At 49.2% G+C, this 17,731-nt stretch overlaps 1 protein-coding gene across 1 annotated transcript in view; it reads right to left on the bottom strand.

The window, feature by feature from the left end:
* Window positions 1-17,731, bottom strand: part of OTOF (otoferlin) — a 226,274-nt gene that overhangs the window by 129,304 nt on the left and 79,239 nt on the right. Inside the window, exon 5 of the mRNA XM_079968476.1 lies at window positions 11,300-11,484. Within this exon, the coding sequence (XP_079824602.1) occupies window positions 11,300-11,484 (185 nt within the window). The remainder of the gene's footprint in view (window positions 1-11,299; window positions 11,485-17,731) is intronic.

Below are 17,731 nucleotides of genomic sequence, written 5' to 3'. Positions count from 1 at the left end.
GTGGCAACAACAGGAATGGGATTACCCAAGTTTTACCTGTCTCTTTGAGCACCGGAAAGCAGCAGGGACTGGCGATGGCATTAGAGGTTACCGCCAACACACTTCCGCTGAGCTTTTCTGCTTCTGTGGTGGCACCTTGGTAAAACCACTTCTTATGGTTTGTAGCAGAGTTTTCCCCGGAGGCAGCGGACAAGAACAAGGACTCATACTCAAATTCACAGTCAAGAGCTTCTTTATTGCTTGACTAGTTGCATAACCATTTCTGTTCCTATTACAGTGGTACCTCTGGTTGTGAACGGGATCCGTTCCGGAGGCCCGTTCGCAACCTGAAAAGAACGCAACCCGCGTCTGCACATCTGCGCAGGTCGCGATTGCCGCTTCTGCGCATGCGCGTGGTGTCATTTTGCACATCTGCGCATGCGTGAGCGGCGAAACCCAGAAGTAACCCATTCCGTTACTTCCGGGTCACCGCAGGACACAACCTGAAAACGTGCAGCCTGAAGCAAACATAACATGAGGTATGACTGTATATAAAAGCTATTTACATTCCTTCTTTATCTCTCCAGCACGGTATAATCTCAGTCCAGTAATTAACAATCCTGAAACAGCAAAATTCAAAGTATCGGCAGCATACATTGTCTTACTTCCAACCTTGTTGTCAGCGTGCGTGCTGACAGCTTGTGTGTGTGTGTGTGTGTGTGTGTGCTTTCCTTGTGTGGAAATTTCAGCCTTCCTCCCTTTATTTGCAACTCCAGCTGTCACCAACCAAGCCTAGAGTGCCACTCTTACTCAAGAAAATTCTGGAACCCACTTTAAAGCTTCCAGGAACTTTTATCTGTTTCTTAAAGAATGTTTTCCTGGCAGATGGGGACAAGAGTAGCAACCCTACCAGAACCGGGCTGCGATTCCTGCATTGTCTTCTGGATGCTGAAGGAAACAACTGGCGAGTGACAGTCACGTTTGTGAATATCCACCTTGAGTCGTGCTCTCCTTCCTTGCCATGCATGAAGCATAGCTGTCAACTTACAGATTTGAAAATAAGGGACCAGCAGCCTCAAAAATAAGGGATAAGCAGCCAAAATAAGGGATTTTCCAGGCACAGGTATGTTCAACTTCTGAGCCCCTCTGAGCCAAAGGCAGAAAGCCCAGCCAGCAGCTAAATGAAGCCTCATCAATAAGGGACAGCAATGGGACATGGCGCTGGGATAAGGGACTGTCCCGCCAAATAAGGGACACTTGACAGCTATGGCATGAAGCAGCCCTCAGCTCAGAATGACACATTGTGAAGCGATCGAAGAGTTCCTGATCCACCATTGGCCTTGAGATATGTGCTGTGGTTGTGAAGGATCTGTGCAGGAGAAATCCAATGGGCGCAGATCCTTTCTCCACCCATTGGTTCTAGCTACCCAGGTTGTTTTTTACCCGCCAAACTTTGAGACCAGAACTAAGTATTGGTGGTGTCAGTGCTGGCTGCAGCCACATTTGCAGGTGAGAATCTGAGGACATCGGGGAAATTAAGCAAACCCTTGATGTCTCACTTGCCACATCTCCTCTGAATATTCCCTTCCATTCACGTTGCGTTGGTCAAGATTGCTTTAGGTAAAGGTAAAAGGACCCCTGACTATTAGGTCCAGTTGTGACCGACTCTGGGGTTGCGGCGCTCATCTCACTTTACTGGCCGAGGGAGCCAGCGTACAGCTTCCAGGTCATGTGGCCAGTAGGACTAAGCCGCTTCTGGCAAACCAGAGCAGCGCACGGAAACGCCGTTTACCTTCCTGCCAGAGCAGTACCTATTTATCTACTTGGACTCTGATGTGCTCTCGAACTGCTAGGTTGGCAGGAGCAGGGACCAAGCAACGGGAGCTCACCCCGTCACGGGGATTCGAACCACTGACCTTCTGATCGGCAAGTACTAGGCTCTATGGTTTAACCCACAGCGCCACCCGCGTCCCTCCCAGAACTTTAGGTAAAGGTAAAGGGACCCCTGACCATTAGGTCCAGTCGTGGCCGACTCTGGGGTTGCAGCGCTCATCTCACTTTATTGGCTGAGGAACCGGCGTACAGCTTCCGGGTCATGTGGCCAGCATGACTAAGCCACTTCTGGCAAACCAGAGCAGCGCACAGAAATGCTGTTTGCTTTCCCGCTGGAGCTGTACCTATTTATCTACTTGCACTTTGACATGCTTTCGAACTGCTAGGTTGGCAGGAGCTGGGACCGAGCAACGGGAGCCCACCACGTCACGGGGATTCGAACCGCCAACCTTCTGATCGGCAAGTCCTAGGCTCTGTGGTTTAACCCACAGCGCCACCCGCGTCCCTCAAGATTGCTATAGGATCTGCCAAAGTAGCTGATATATCCTGATCTCTCCTCGCTCCTCAGTCACCTGTGTTATTGTTGTACTCAAATTACCCACCAGAGGGCATGACATGCAAAAACAACTCGTTGGTTAAGCCGCCTCTGCAATTATTCCTGGAGTTGTAGGAAACCTTCAAAGCACCAGCGTCAATTGAGGAGCCAGGTGCATAATTCTTCTCTAAGCACTTTGACTGGGGAAAATGATGCTCTCTCTCCCCTAAGCCATGCACCAGATAACCTCAGCTTGGGAGTTCGCAGAGTTTTACCGCCCAAGTTGCTCCTGACATATTTTATTTCCAGAGTTACCTGCATCGCCCAGGAGGACTCCCCTGAGTGAGTGCCTGAGGGTCCTGCTCCTGCCACTTACCATCTGGCCTGGGCGGGGCCTGAAGCCTCATAAGGACTGTGTGCTGCTTGCTGCCTGCTGCCCAGGAGGACTCCCCTGAGTGAGTGCCTGAGGGTCCTGCTCCTTCCTGCCACTTACCACCTGGCCCAGGGCGGGGCCTGACAGGCCTCACTAGGACAGTTGTTATTGCAAGAGGGGCACAGAGTGGTTTTAAAATGTTTTTTAAAATTTTCTTTTGGGTTTTTTGTATGTGGGGGGTGGGAGAGGGATGGATGTTTGGTTGGGTCTGGGGAATTATTATTTTGTAATTTTTACATTTTTGTTGTTGTATTGTTTTATTGGTTTTGTTTGTTTGTATAAGTTGTTATTTTGTTCTTAGGGGGAGGGGTCAGGGCTGCCGGGGAGTGGGCCCCAGCCCACAAAATGGCTGGGGCATGTTCCACAGGGGGGGATGCACTGGGACAACCGATCTCAGTGATCACGGGTAGGAGGAGGAGTTACGCTAAGACCAGACCATGTCATTACAGAGGAGGCAGGTTTAGTCATTGTCTGAGGACTGTTCCTGCCTCCGGGTCTGGTCCTGACCGGATGGATACTAGAATCAGCAAGGGATACCCACATGACCTGAAAGTGCTGCTGTGCAATGCCAGGTCAATGATTCATAAGACCACTGCCATCCATGACTTGATCATGGATGGAGGACTTGACCTGGCATGTGTAACAGAGACTTGGTTGGATGAAGCAGATGGGCCTGTCCTTGCCGCTGCTTGTCCACCAGGTTTCTCTTACGCACAGCAACCCAGGTCATGTGGGCGGGGAGGGGGGTTGCAGTGATTTTTAGAAAGTCATTAGTTTGCACCAGGCGTCCTATTGGGAAGACCCAGTTTTCCGAGTGCATGTTCTGGAAGTTGGGCAATAGGGGCAGTACAGGATTCCTTTTGGTGTACCGACCTCCCCGCTGCACCAAGGATTCCCTGCCCGAGCTGCTTCAGGTCGTGGCGGATGTTCTCCTGGAGACACCCAGCTTGATTGTCCTAGGGGATTTTAACATCCATGCGGACACGACCTTACAAGGGGCCGCTCGGGACTTCGTGGAAAGCATGGCCTCCATGGGGCTGTCCCTGAATAAGTCTGGCCCAACCCATAGCCGCGGACATGCCTTGGACCTGGTGTTTACCTCTATGGATGTTGGTGATCTGACACTAACTAAAAGCGAAACGAAAGAAGTGTCATGGTCAGATCACTTCCTGGTGCAACTGGACTTCTCTGCGACCCATCCCCTCTGCAGGGAGGTGGGACCAATTCGGATGGTCCGCCCCCGCCACTTAATGGATCCAAATGGTTTCCAGAGAGTGGTAGGGGATGCTTTATCCCATGTTGATGGCCTTTCAGCCGATTCCCTGGTGGCCCGCTGGAATGCGGAGTTAACCAGGGCTATTGACTGTTTGGCTCCGAAGCGCCCTCTCCGATTGCATGGAGCCCGGACAGCCCCGTGGTTTTCCACGGATCTGAGGGCAATGAAACAATCGTTGAGACGGCTAGAGCGCCGGTGGCGGATAACTCATTCTGAATCTGACCGGACACAGGTTAGAGCTCAACGTCGAGCCTCCCAAGTGGTGATAGCGACGGCAAAGAAGAATTTCTTCACCGCCTCTATTGCATCTGCAGAAAACAGCAGCAGGAGACTTTTTCAGGTGGTTCACAATTTAGCAGAACCACCTGCAACATCGGGGCCCAGTACGGGCCACATGTTCTCCTGCAATGATTTTGCAAAGTTTTTTGCAGATAAAATCGCTCAGATTCGGGAAGAAGTAGACTCCACCGTGGGAGCAGGACCGGGGCGGGAAAGTGCTAGAGTTCTGTCTGGTCAAGTTGAGTGGGATCAATTCCAATCTGTTACCTCCGAGGATGTGGACAGGCTGCTTGGACGAGTGAAACCAACCACCTGTCTCCTGGATCCTTGCCCATCCTGGCTTATAAAAGCTAGCCGGGAAGGACTGGGCGATGGGCTTCATGGGGTGGTGAATGCTTCCCTCCGTGAGGGAGCCTTCCCAGACCCGCTGAAAGAGGCGGTTATTAAACCGCTTCTTAAAAAACCATCTTTAGATGCGGCCACGATAGCCAACTATCGTCCAGTCTCAAATCTTCCATTCTTGGGCAAGGTGATTGAGCGAGCGGTTGCCGAACAACTCCAGGCACGCCTGGAAGAAGCGGACCATTTGGATCCCTTCCAGTCGGGATTCAGGCCTCATCATGGGACTGAAACTGCCTTGGTCGCACTGGTTGATGATCTCCGGCGGGCTAGGGACAAAGGTGAGAGCTGTTTCCTAGTTCTGCTGGATCTCTCAGCGGCGTTTGATACCATTGACCATGACATCCTTCTGGACCGTCTTGAGGGGCTGGGAGCTGGGGGCACTGTCATACAGTGGTTCCGCTCCTTCCTCCTGGGCCGTGTTCAGAAAGTGGTGGTGGGGGATGAGTGTTCAGACCCCTGGGCTCTCACTTGTGGGGTGCCTCAGGGTTCTGTCCTCTCCCCCATGCTTTTCAACATTTACATGCAGCCGCTGGGAGAGATCATCAGGAGGTTTGGGCTGGGTGTTCATCAGTATGCGGATGATACCCAGCTCTACCTCTCTTTTAAATCAGAACCAGTGAGGGCGGTGAAGGTCCTGTGTGAGTGTCTGGAGGCGGTTGGAGGATGGATGGCGGCTAACAGATTGAGGTTGAATCCTGACAAGACAGAAGTACTGTTTTTGGGGGACAGGAGGCGGGCAGGTGTGGAGGATTCCCTGGTCCTGAATGGGGTAACTGTGCCCCTGAAGGACCAGGTGCGTAGCCTGGGAGCCATTTTGGACTCACAGCTGTCCATGGAAGCACAGGTCAAATCTGTGTCCAGGGCAGCTGTTTACCAGCTCCATCTGGTACGTAGGCTGAGACCCTATCTGCCTGCGGACTATCTCGCCAGAGTGGTGCATGCTCTGGTTATGTCCCGCTTGGATTACTGCAATGCACTCTACGTGGGGCTACCTTTGAAGGTGACTCGGAAACTACAACTAATCCAGAATGCGGCGGCTAGACTGGTGACTGGGAGCGGCTGCCGAGACCATATAACACCGGTCTTGAAAGACCTACACTGGCTCCCAGTATGTTTCCGAGCACAATTCAAAGTGTTGGTGCTGACCTTTAAAGCCCTAAACGGCCTCGGTCCAGTATACCTGAAGGAGCGTCTCCACCCCCATCATTCTGCCCGGACGCTGAGGTCCAGCGCCGAGGGCCTTCTGGCGGTTCCCTCATTGCGAGAAGCAAAGCTACAGGGAACCAGGCAAAGGGCCTTCTCGGTAGTGGCCCCCGCACTGTGGAACACCCTTCCAGCAGATGTCAAAGCGATAAACAACTACCTGACATTCAGAAGACATCTCAAGGCAGCCCTGTTCAGGGAAGTTTTTAACGTGTGATATTTTACTGTATTTTTGGTTTTTATGGAAGCCGCCCAGAGTGGCTGGGGAGGCCCAGCCAGATGGGCGGGGTATAAATAATAAATTATTATTATTATTATTATCGCTCCACTGTTCTACCAGGCAATGTCATGCCACAGAGACACAACATAGCTAAAGAATCCCTGACTGGTGAGTCTGTTCCGCTGTTGAACAGCTCTAACCGTTGGGAACTGAAGAGGTGACATGCGACCGCCTCTCCTGGTCTGCCCCGCAGAGGACCTTAAGGTCTGTGAATAATCATAGTTTAGAGGTCTGGGCTCTAAGGAAGTCAGACTATCCTCCACCAGAGCCAGGGCCTTCTCAGTGATGGCTCCAACCTGGTGGAATGCTCTGTCCCATGACACTAGGGCTCTTCAGGATTTAACCTCCTTCCACAGGACCTGTAAGACAGAGCTATTCCGCCTGGCCTTTAATTTGAATTCAGCCTGATCTTTTATTTTCCTTCCCTTCCTTCCCCCTCCCCTTTTATGAAGATCACCCGCTCTGAGACCCCACAGCTAATTCTCCCCTGGCCTCCTCGCTGGCCCAATTAGGACCAATTCAGCCAGCTAGCCCTGGGAATTATCTAATGCTTATTTCTCCTAAACTGATTTTTGAATTTTATTGTTATTCATGTTTTTATACTGTATTTTATGCTGCTTTTATAATTAAGTGTTTTAAAGTGTTTTAAATTTGTTGTTAGCTGCCCTGAGCCCGGTTTTTGAACCAGGAAGGGCGGAGTATAAATACAATTATTTTAATAATAATAATAATAATAATAATAATAATAATAATAATAATAATTTATGAAAGAGCTGAAGGGTTGTCTCATGGAAGATGGAGCAAGGTTGTTTCTGCTGCTCCAGTGGGGAGGACCTGAACCGATGGATTCAAATGACAAGTCAGGAGATTCTGGCAAAATATGGGGAAATAATAGGAAGAACTTTCTGACGGAAAGAGCTGTTTGACAGTGGAACAAACTTCCTCAGAAGGTGGCGGGCTCTCCTTGGCTGGTGTTTTTAAGCAGAGGTTGGACGGTCAGGGATGTTTTATCTGTGATTTGCCAGATGACCTTGGGGTTGGACCAGATTACCTTTGGGGGTCCCTTCCTGTGGGGTGTATCTTCACTGTAGCAGTCAAATACAAGGAGTCCAGTTTCCTAGAGTGGACATGCAGGGGAATGTTGGTACAGCCAGGAGGACTTCCTGTCACACCTGGTCTGGAGCCTCCTTCTTCTGTGTGTGACCAGGTAGATGGGCGTGACCCTGGCAGACCCTATAAAGGGGCAAGTCACACCACACGGCCATCTTCCTCTTTTGGCTCATTTTGGCTCAGGTATACGGCCTCAGTCCTGTATACCGGAAGGAGTGTCTCCACCCCCATCATTCTGCCCGGACACTGAGGTCCAGCTCCAAGGGCCTTCTGGCGGTTCCCTTATTGCGAGAAGTGAGGTTACAGAGAACAAGACAGAGGGCCTTCTCGGTGGTGGCGCCTGCTTTGTGGAACACCCTTCCTTCAGATGTGAAGGAAATAAGCAGCTTTCTTATCTTTAAAAGACATCTGAAGGCAGCCCTGTTTAGGGAAGTTTTTAATATTTAATGCTGTACTGTTTTTAACACTCGATTGGGAGCCGCCCAGAGTGGCTGGGGAAACTTAGCCAGATGAGCGGAGTACGTATGTATGTATGTATGTATGTATGTATAAATAAATAAATAAATAAAATTTTCATCTTTTGCCATCTTCTGCTGGCTCTTAGCCAGCATCAAAACAAAATAAAAAAATTCCTTCCAGTAGCACCTTAAAGACCAACTAAGTTAGTTCTTGGTATGAGCTTTCGTGTGCATGCACACTTCTTCAGATACTTTCTAGGTATAAAAAGCATTATTCAGAATAGCAGTTTGCATAATCCACTAAGGAAGGGAACCACATCATAAAATCCAAAACAGTAACAATTAATTGCAATTAAATCTGACATCAGGAACCACAAGACAGAGAAACCAGTAGGAGAACACTTCAATCTCCCAGGACATTCTATACAAGATCTCAAAGTAGCTGTTCTATTACAAAGGAATTTCAGAAATAGACTGGAAAGAGAAGCTGCTGAATTGCAACTTATTACCAAACTTAAAACCATGGAGAGACCTGGTCTGAACAAAGACATTGGATTCTTATCTCATTATACATGACAAAGCCATTTTTCACCTTCTCACCCCTTGCTTTTTCCTGTAAGACCTATTGCAGTCATTAAGAGTCGTCAACAGGCTCATCACAGCTATCTGCCAATCACCCAATCCCACCACCCTTCTGAATAATACCCCTCCCCACCTTCTCACTATATAGAAGGGTCTGGTGACTTCTGTTTCAGTGTATCTGAAGAAGTGTGCATGCACACGAAAGCTCATACCTAGAACTAACTTAGTTGGTCTTTAAGGTGCTACTGGAAGGAATTTTTTTATTTTGTTTTGACTATGGCAGACCAACACGGCTACCTATCTTAGCCAGCAGCACATGACTCATCCTTTCAGAGTATAGAAGCCACAAGGTAGAAAGGCTGAGGCCTGGCTACAAATGTACCCGTAACTACAGGATAAAGCCTGCCTTCAGGACAATACTGTGAACTGAATGTACCGTAAGTTAACTTTATCATTACTTTTAAAGAAGACTGTCGCAAATTAAGAATGGAGAAATCTGGAGAAATCTGGAAGGAATATTTAAGCGATAAGTTGGACAGTGGTGGGAAGTAGGGGGGGGGAGAGGTGGGGAAATATTGTTAAAAAGGTGTAGTCATAGGTATATCGATATTCAAATCTGAATTGGCAAATTGTGTTATTAGCGTTATTATGGTTTTTGTTGTATGTGTGTTTTGCGATTGTTGTTTGTATTGAAAAAATGATTAAATAAAAATTAAAAAAGATGAAGAAGACTGTTGTGTCATGATGCGGGTGGCACAGTGGGTTAAACCACAGAGCCTAGGACCTGCCAATCAGAAGGTCGACGGTTCGAATCCCCGCGACGGGGTGAGCTCCCGTTGCTCGGTCCCTGCTCCTGCCAACCTAGCAGTTCAAAAGCACGTCAAAGTGCAAGTAGATAAATAGGTACCGCTCCGGCGGGAAGGTAAACGGCATTTCTGTGCGCTGCTCTGGTTCGCCAGAAGCGGCTTAGTCATGCTGGCCACATGACCCGGAAGCTGTACGCCGGCTCCCTCGGCCAATAAAGCGAGATGAGCGCTGCAACCCCAGAGTCGGTTACAACTGGACCTAATGGTCAGGGGTCCGTTTACCCTTTACTTAAAGGGGAAATTTTCCAAGAACAGCCCAATCTGGACAAGCCAGCCTGGATTGCTTGACTCAAATGATTCTAACGAATCCATCAACTTGCTTCCTGCAACGTACAAAGTGATGTATTCTGCTACTAGCTCACTAGCGTGAGTGAGGAAAGATAATATTTAATCAATATATCCTCTCCCACTATCCTTAACATTCCCACACTTCCAACTCCACTTTGCCTTACTTGAACCCAGGGTTTTGCTTTGCCTGCCTTTGCTGTGCTAGAGTCTGAACTCGGGCTGTGAACCTGCTCCTTGCCCCAGAACCCCTCGACTGTCCAGAACAGAACTGTGGCTGAGCGCAACATGGGCTGGTAGATGTTGAATGGAGAGCTTCTTCTCATCTGGAATGAGAACAATTAAACAGTGCATCTGACCTCCGAAATGGGGGCCGTCAAAACATGCTGTCAGGGGCTCAGGAGCAGAGGCACAGGGGAGAGAGGAAATGGAGAGCGAAGGGGAAGAATCGGAGGGCAGCGTAGGGAGTATGACAGTGGCACGAGAGATTCCATGAGCTTCTCCAGCGAATCAGAAGATTCCCAGAGGGGGGTGCCGAGGGCCAGGGCAAGGGGGGTCCCAGGGGGGATGCACCAGAAGCAAGGGGCCAGCGGGGACTCCCAAAGCAGCAGCGGGAGATCAGGACCAGCTCCCCCACCAGAGCGTAGTGGGGGGGAAGAGTCCCATGTATCAGGGCCAGCTTCTCCTCCAGCAGGGAGAGAAGATGAATCAGGGCTGGCCACGCCTCCATCACAGAGTGAGGGAACGGAGGGGAAGTCAGATCCAGCTAGCCTCTCCGAAGGGGGAAGCAGTGACAGGAGCAGTGTAACGGTCAGGAGGAAGGTTGCTGGCTGGGCGCGCGCGCCAAGTTCGAATGTACAGGCATGCGGGACAGCAGGAAGCACGGATTGGGAACCAGGTCCTAAAGCCCGTCGGAGGCAGGGGGAAGACTCAGGGGACTCAGCGTCAGAAGAGTCTAGAAAGGGAAAGACCCCAGCGGACAGGCGGACCCAGAGGAGGAAAGAGCAAAGGAAGAGGTGGAGTAAGGCTAGAGTCTTAAACTGGTGTCTGGGGGGAGGAGATTCAGACGGAGCTTCAGCGGTCTAGAGTTTGAGACGTAGAGCTGCGCGCCGCGGCTTTGAAATCGAAACTGAACTTCAATAAAGACTTTTGTATATAACAACGAACTGGCGTTGGTCCTTTGTGAGCTGGGACCTCGGGCAGCTCTGACACATGCTCAGGCTGGTGCATGATGCCCATTAAAGCGGCTGCTGGCAACAAGAATTGTTAACGTATTGATCTGGGAAGTTGATCTACAGTTCCAATTAGATGTTTCAGCCCAGTTTTGTACAGCAAATTGGCTGGTTACGGCGTCTTTGCCTCTGTGAGGGTCATCTCTCTGTGGCCTGAAAGAAGGAACACCCGTGATTTGTTTCTTTATTAGTCTGTCTCCCTTGTACTGGACCACAGCAGGATTCCCTCCTCCTCTGGAGACGAATACAGGACTGACACTTCCAGCAAAATTATGAGAAGGAAGAAAACAGAGCAGGCAGGCAGGCAGGCAGGGCGCTGCTGCCAGGAATGGATGAAAAAGAAACGACCGTGGTTAATCTGGCAAGTTCTGCAGAAGTAGAAACGAGTGGTGAAAAGTATGGAGGAATATCAAATGCAGATTTCATCAGATTAGTTTTCTGGCAAACTGGGCTGGTGTGAGAAAGGGCCCCCTGTGCCCTACGCATAGGAGCAATTTGGAAAGCGCCACGCATGCGAGTTGCATTTCAGAAGGTGTGTCTGCTTACCTCCGGAGAGCCCTTTCTGCGGCGCTGGTCTTGCTGGGAGACTGCCGCTGCGGGGGCAGCAGGACGTCCATCTCATGGGGGTCTCCCTCCGAGGGTGCGTTGGGACTCTCCAAGAACTCGTTGTCATTCCAAGCCCCGACGGTGCCATCCATGGCTTGGTACCTGATCTCGAGGGAGATGCTGGTCTGCAACAGAGGAACCAACAACACACTTACTCATGGGTAGGCAAACTAAGGCCTGGGGGCAGATCCGGCCCAATCACCTTCTGAATCCAGCCCACAGACGGTCCGGGAATCAGTGTGTTTTTACATGAGTAGAATGTGTGCTTTTATTTAAAATGCATCTCTGGGTTATTTGTGGGGCATAGGTATTCGTTCATTTTTTTCTTCTTCAAAGTATAGTCCGGCCCCCCACAAGGTCTGAGGGACAGTGGACCGGCCCCCTGCTGATAAAGTTTGCTAACCCCTGCACTTACTGGTCTGTTTCCCATGCCGTCCTGCCTCCCTCTTCCTTCTCATGTCTCGTTTTGGCCAGGCAGCTTTCAGCAAGCGCCACCCGAGATGGACCCGAGAGGGAGTGTTCCTGCCCCATAAGTGCCTTGGGGAGAAGGCCCCGCTCCTCCCCTCTTGCTCAACCTTTCTGTAGCTCAGTGACGGCCTGTTCCAACAAAGGACAGGAAGGGACTTTCAGTAGGGGACATTCAGCAGGAGAGGAACTGGGTGCCTCTTACAGTAGCTGACGGCACAAGATATGGGGCATAAGAACATTGGAGAGACTACAGTCATACCAGGGACACGGGTGGCGCTGTGGTCTGAACCACAGAGCCTAGGACTTGCCAATCAGAATGTCGGTGATTTGAATCCCCGCAATGGGGTGAGCTCCCGTTGCTCGGTCCCTGCTCCTGCCAACCTAGCTGTTCGAAAGCACGTCAAAGTGCAAGTAGACAAATAGGTACCACTCTGGCGGGAAGGTAAACGGCGTTTCCGTGCGCTGCTCTGGTTCGCCAGAAGCGGCTTATTCATGCTGGCCACATGACCCTGAAGCTGTACGCCAGCTCCCTCGGCCAGTAAAGCGAGATGAGCGCCGCAAGCCCAGAGTCAGCCACAACTGGATCTAATGGTCAGGGGTCCCTTTACCTTTACATTACAGTCATACTTCAGGTTGCGTTTTTTTGGGTTACAGATGCGCCGAAACCTGGAAGTACCAGAACAGGTCACTTCCGGGTTTTGGCAGTCACGTATGTGCAGAAGCGCTAAATCGTGCTTTGTGCATGCACAGAAGCCCCGAATCGCAACCCCCGTGTATGCAGACATGGCACTGCGGGTTGCGAACGTGCCTCCCACACGGATCATGTTCGCAACCCGAGCATCCACTATATGGCCAATGGCCCATCTAGTCAAGCATTCTGTTCTCACGGTGGCCAACTAGGTGCCCATTATGGGAAGAAGCCTACAAACATGTAATGAGGTTGAGGGTGCATTTTATCATATGTGGTGGACTTGTAACAGGGTAAAAGTGTATTGGGAAATGATATATAATGAATTGAAAAAGATGTTTAAAAGCTAACTTTCAAAATACAACAATAGAAGCCTTTTTGTTGGGGAAATTCCCAGGTGTCAAATATGTATGCTACAACTGCGGCCCGTGTTCTGTTAGCCCAAAAATGGAAAACAAGCGAGGTCCCAACCAAAGAAGAATCGCAACTTAAATTGATGGAATTTGCACTGCTTGCAGATTTAACATGATGAGAGAACAAGACGAATGCATGTCTAAAGAAGACTGGAAAATGTTTACTGGATATAAGGGGGGAAATTGTGTTTATTTATAAACACTGGTAGCAGTAAGATAAATTCAACAGTGTAGATGGATTACTGAATGGTTTAGTTCATGTAAAATATGCAGGGATGTGGGGTATGCAAAATGAACCACGGAAAGAGGAGAAGGGAAGTTGTTGATTTAAGGTTGTTTAAATGAATGGGGACACGGGTGGCACTGTGGGTTAAACCACAGAGCCTAGGACTTGCCGATCAGAAGGTCGGCGGTTCAAATCCCCACGACGGGGTGAGCTCCCGTTGTTCAGTCCCTGCTCCTGCCCACCTAGCAGTTCGAAAGCACGTCAAAGTGCAAATAGATAAATAGGTACTGCTCTGGCGGGAAGGTAAATGGTGCTTCCGTGCGCTGCTCTGGTTCACCAGAAGCGGCTTAGTCATGCTGGTCACATGACCCGGAAGCTGTACGCCGGCTCCCTTGGCCAGTAAAGCGAGATGAGCGCCGCAACCCCAGAGACGTCTGCGATTAGACCTAATGGTCAGGGATCCCTTTACCTTTACCTTTAAATGAATATTTTGAAATGTAAATTAGAATATAATATTATATATATATGACCTGAGATGCCGAGCAGGGGGCAAACAGAAGTTTTGGGTGGGGGCTACAGGTCTCACCCACTTTTGGGGGGTTATATTGGGGTCTTGTGGACAAGCACCATTCAATTTATCCGCTCAGCAAAGAATCTCTCCCCGTCCCCCAACCACAGCTAATGAAACCTCACCTGAGCATTGCCACAAATTGGAAACCAGAAAAACCAAGAGGATTGTGCCTGACCTGCTTTTCCCTTCTTTTGTGTGGTTGCCACGGTTACTGCATAGGGCAACGCAGGCATTTCTGTACAGCTGTACCCCACACATCTGAATCTGGTTGTTTGCTAAAAGTCCCAGTTGCTGGAATAAGAGAGCTGGTGTCATGGTAGTAGAGAGCTGGGCCCGGACTGGGAGAGATCAGGGTTCAAATTCCTCAATCAGCCTTGCCTCTCCACCTAAATACCTCACAGGGTTGTTGTGGGTGTTGAATGAGGAGGGGGTGAACCGTGGTCGCCACCTTGAACTCCCTCAGAGGAAATGGCGGGATATAAATGCAACGAATGACTGGATGATGGGAACCGCAAGGCGCGTCACTCGAACCAAGTCGCTAGTCCTCAATGTGATGCAGAAAAAAAAGTTCGTGTGGCAGGGGACCCAGGGGCCGCAAGGCCATTCCAGCAGCTCAGCAAGACCCACACAGCAATTGTGTGTGTGTGTGTGTGTGTGTGTGTGTGTGTTTCTTCAAAAGGAACTAAAGGTCGATTTGCACAACAGAAACTTTGTACATGGCAAAGGGACATTTCCCCACAAAGCTGGTGTAAATCCTGTGGTCGTCTGCAATCTCCACATTATCATGTCTTAAACAGCTGGAAACTTGTAAGTGCGGCTAAGACTTGACAGCTTTCTAAGGCTCTTGGCATTCATATTTTTTACCAAGATGCTAGTCCACATTATAAATGCTTTTTAATGACATTATTTCATTTCAAATGGGGACAGAGTGCCTTGTCTCTGCATATGGACACCAGAAAGGCACTTTCGCTGTACTCTGACACCTGCTAAAAACATCTTTGTGTAGGCAAGCCAGCCCAGATATGCAGAATGTTAACCTCTTTAGCTTATTGCTGATTTTAATCATTTTTGAATGTCTTGAGCAGTTGCTTTTAACTGTTTTCCCTGACCTTTTTATTATTTTAGCAAACCACTTTGCAACTTGTTTTTCCCACCCTTACACTCAAATGTATCAATTCTTTGAAACAAAAAAAAAAATATTTGTTCTGGAAAATGAATAACTGTGGTCTCACCATCAGATAAGTTAGGGGGGGGGGCAGATAAACACTTATCTGTTCACCTTGAAAACTCCCGGGGATTTGCAAGCATTGGTTTGGAGTGCTCACAAAACCTCAAGGGGCTTTGAAAGCGCTCTCAGGAAACCCTTGAAATGCAAAGCCCCCATTGTTTTCCAAACACATCCTGAAAGCAACAGACAGTCTTGTACGAGGCAGAAGGAAGCAGCCTGCAGGCCTGGGAGGGAAGGAGGTAAATGTCAACCCATAACTGTAAAGAGAGAGGGCGAGAGAATCATAGAAACATAGCACTGTACAACTGGAAGGGAACTCCAGCGGTCATCTAGTCCAACCCCTGAAATGCAGGAAACGCAGGTAAAGAATCCCCGGCAGGTGGACACCCAACCTCTGCTGAAATTCCTCCAAGGAAGGTGAATGTACCACCTTTCAAGGAAGTTTTACTGTAATTATTATTATTATTATTATTATTATTATTATTATTATTATTATTTATTACTTATATTCCACCCATCTGGCTTGGTTTCCCCAGCCACTATGAGCAGCGATTAAAAATACCGGTACATTCAAACATCATTGAAACATGGCTTCAACCGTCCATACCAGACATAGCTATTCAGTTGGAAGGCTGTGCGGTACATCGTCATGACCGAAGCATGGACTTCGGAAAAACCAAAGGAGGGGGGCTGTGTGTATATGTGAACAAGTGCTGGTCTAAAAATTCTAAGACTGTGGGCAGTCACTGTTCACCAGATTTGGAATTTGTAGCTGTTAAATGTAGACCAGCCTATCTCCCTAGGGAGTTCACAGCTGTTATGCTAACTGGTGTGTACGTGCCACCAGATGCTAATGCCAACTTGGCTTTGGGATGCCTGCAGAGCCTTATCAGCAGCCAGCAAGACAAGTATCCTGAAGCTGTGCACATCATTGCGGGAGACTTCAACCATGTTGAACTTAAAACAGTGCTCCCAACGCTCTATCAGCATGTGAAATGTCCCACAAGAGGGGACAAGACACTGGATAAAGTTTATTCGAATGTAAATCACGGCTATAGGGCTTTACAGTTGCCACATTTGGGCCAGTCCGACCATATGTCTCTGTTCCTGGTACCAGCATATATCCCACTCAGGAAACGGGCTCCCACAATATCAAGGACTGTTAAAATCTGGCCTGAAGGTGCTATTCACCAGCTGCAGGACTGTTTTGAGAGAACCAATTGGGATATTTTCGATCGTTCAGACCTGGAGGAGCACACGGCGGCAGTTCTGTGCTATATCAATCACTGCACAGACACTGTCACAGTAAATAAATCCATCCGGTTTTACCCCAATCAGAAACCCTGGATGAATAGAGAGGTCCAATGCCTGTTGCGGGAAAGAAACAGGGCTTTCAGGTCGGGCGAGGTGCAGCTTTACAGTGTGGCAAGAGCAAACTTGAAGAGGGGTATTCGACGGGCGAAACTGGATTATAGACAGAGGATTGAGGATAATTTAAGGAGCAACAACACAAGACAGATGTGGCAGGGGATTCAGCATATTACCAACTATAAACCTAACCTTGGTGCTGTCGACGGTGACCCTTTGCTGGCGGAGGAGCTTAACCTCTTCTTTGCTCGCTTCGAGAGGGAGCCACCTGAGACGTCGGTATTACAGCCACCAGCCCATAGGGGCCCCTCATTCACTGTAGAGGAGCACGAGGTGAGACAGGTATTGAGGATGGTGAATCCGAGGAAGGCTGCTGGACCTGATGGCATCACTGGAAAGGTGTTGAAGGGCTGTGCGGATCAGCTGGCGAGGGTCTTTACTAAGATCTTCAACAAGTCCTTACACCAGTCTATTGTCCCACCCTGCCTGAAGTCGTCAACTATTGTTCCTCTGCCTAAAAAACCCACAATCAGTAGTTTGAATGACTACAGACCAGTTGCACTGACTCCAATCATCATGAAGTGCTTTGAGAAACTGGTGCGCCGTCACATTATTTCCTGTCTTCCACCAATTTTTGACAACTACCAGTTTGCATACAGGGCAAATAGATCCACAGAAGACGCTATCACCACCACTCTCCATGCTGCTCTGTCCCATCTGGAGCAGCCGGGGAGTTATGTGAGGCTGCTGTTTGTGGATTTTAGCTCTGCTTTTAACACTATCCTCCCCCATAGACTGGTGTCCAAGCTAGAGGCGATTGGACTCTCCAACTCCACCTGTCTCTGGGTTTTGGATTTTTTGTCAGAACGTTCTCAGAGGGTTAGAGTAGGGTCACATATGTCCAAAGCCCTTAGCCTTAACACCGGCTCACCACAGGGTTGTGTGTTGAGTCCCCTGCTCTTTACTCTCTATACGTATGACTGTACAGCCATCTATTCCAGCAACAAAATCATCAAGTTTGCTGATGACACTACGGTGGTGGGGCTCATTTCAGGAGGGGATGAGTCCGCCTATCGGGACGAGGTGGAGCGGCTCTGTGTTTGGTGTGGAGAGAACAATCTGGCTCTTAATACAGCTAAGACCAAGGAATTGGTGATGGATTACAGGACAAAAAAGGCGGTCATTCAGCCCTTGTATATCAACGGGGAACGGGTGGAGAGGGTGGCGGAATTCAGGTTTTTGGGAGTGACTATCGATCAGGGCATGACTTGGAGCGCAAATACCACTGCTCTGGTGAAGAAGGCTCAGCAGAGAATTTATTTCCTCAGACTTTTAAAGAAGAACAATCTGAGTGAGAAACTGCTGGTGTCCTTCTACCGAGGCTCCATAGAGAGCATTCTCACATACTGT

This window comes from Podarcis cretensis (assembly GCF_951804945.1).
Source record: "Podarcis cretensis genome assembly, chromosome: 3".
Classification (NCBI taxonomy): domain Eukaryota; kingdom Metazoa; phylum Chordata; class Lepidosauria; order Squamata; family Lacertidae; genus Podarcis; species Podarcis cretensis.
Note: the sequence above shows the minus strand (reverse complement) of the source record. Positions and strands in the feature narration are given on the sequence as shown.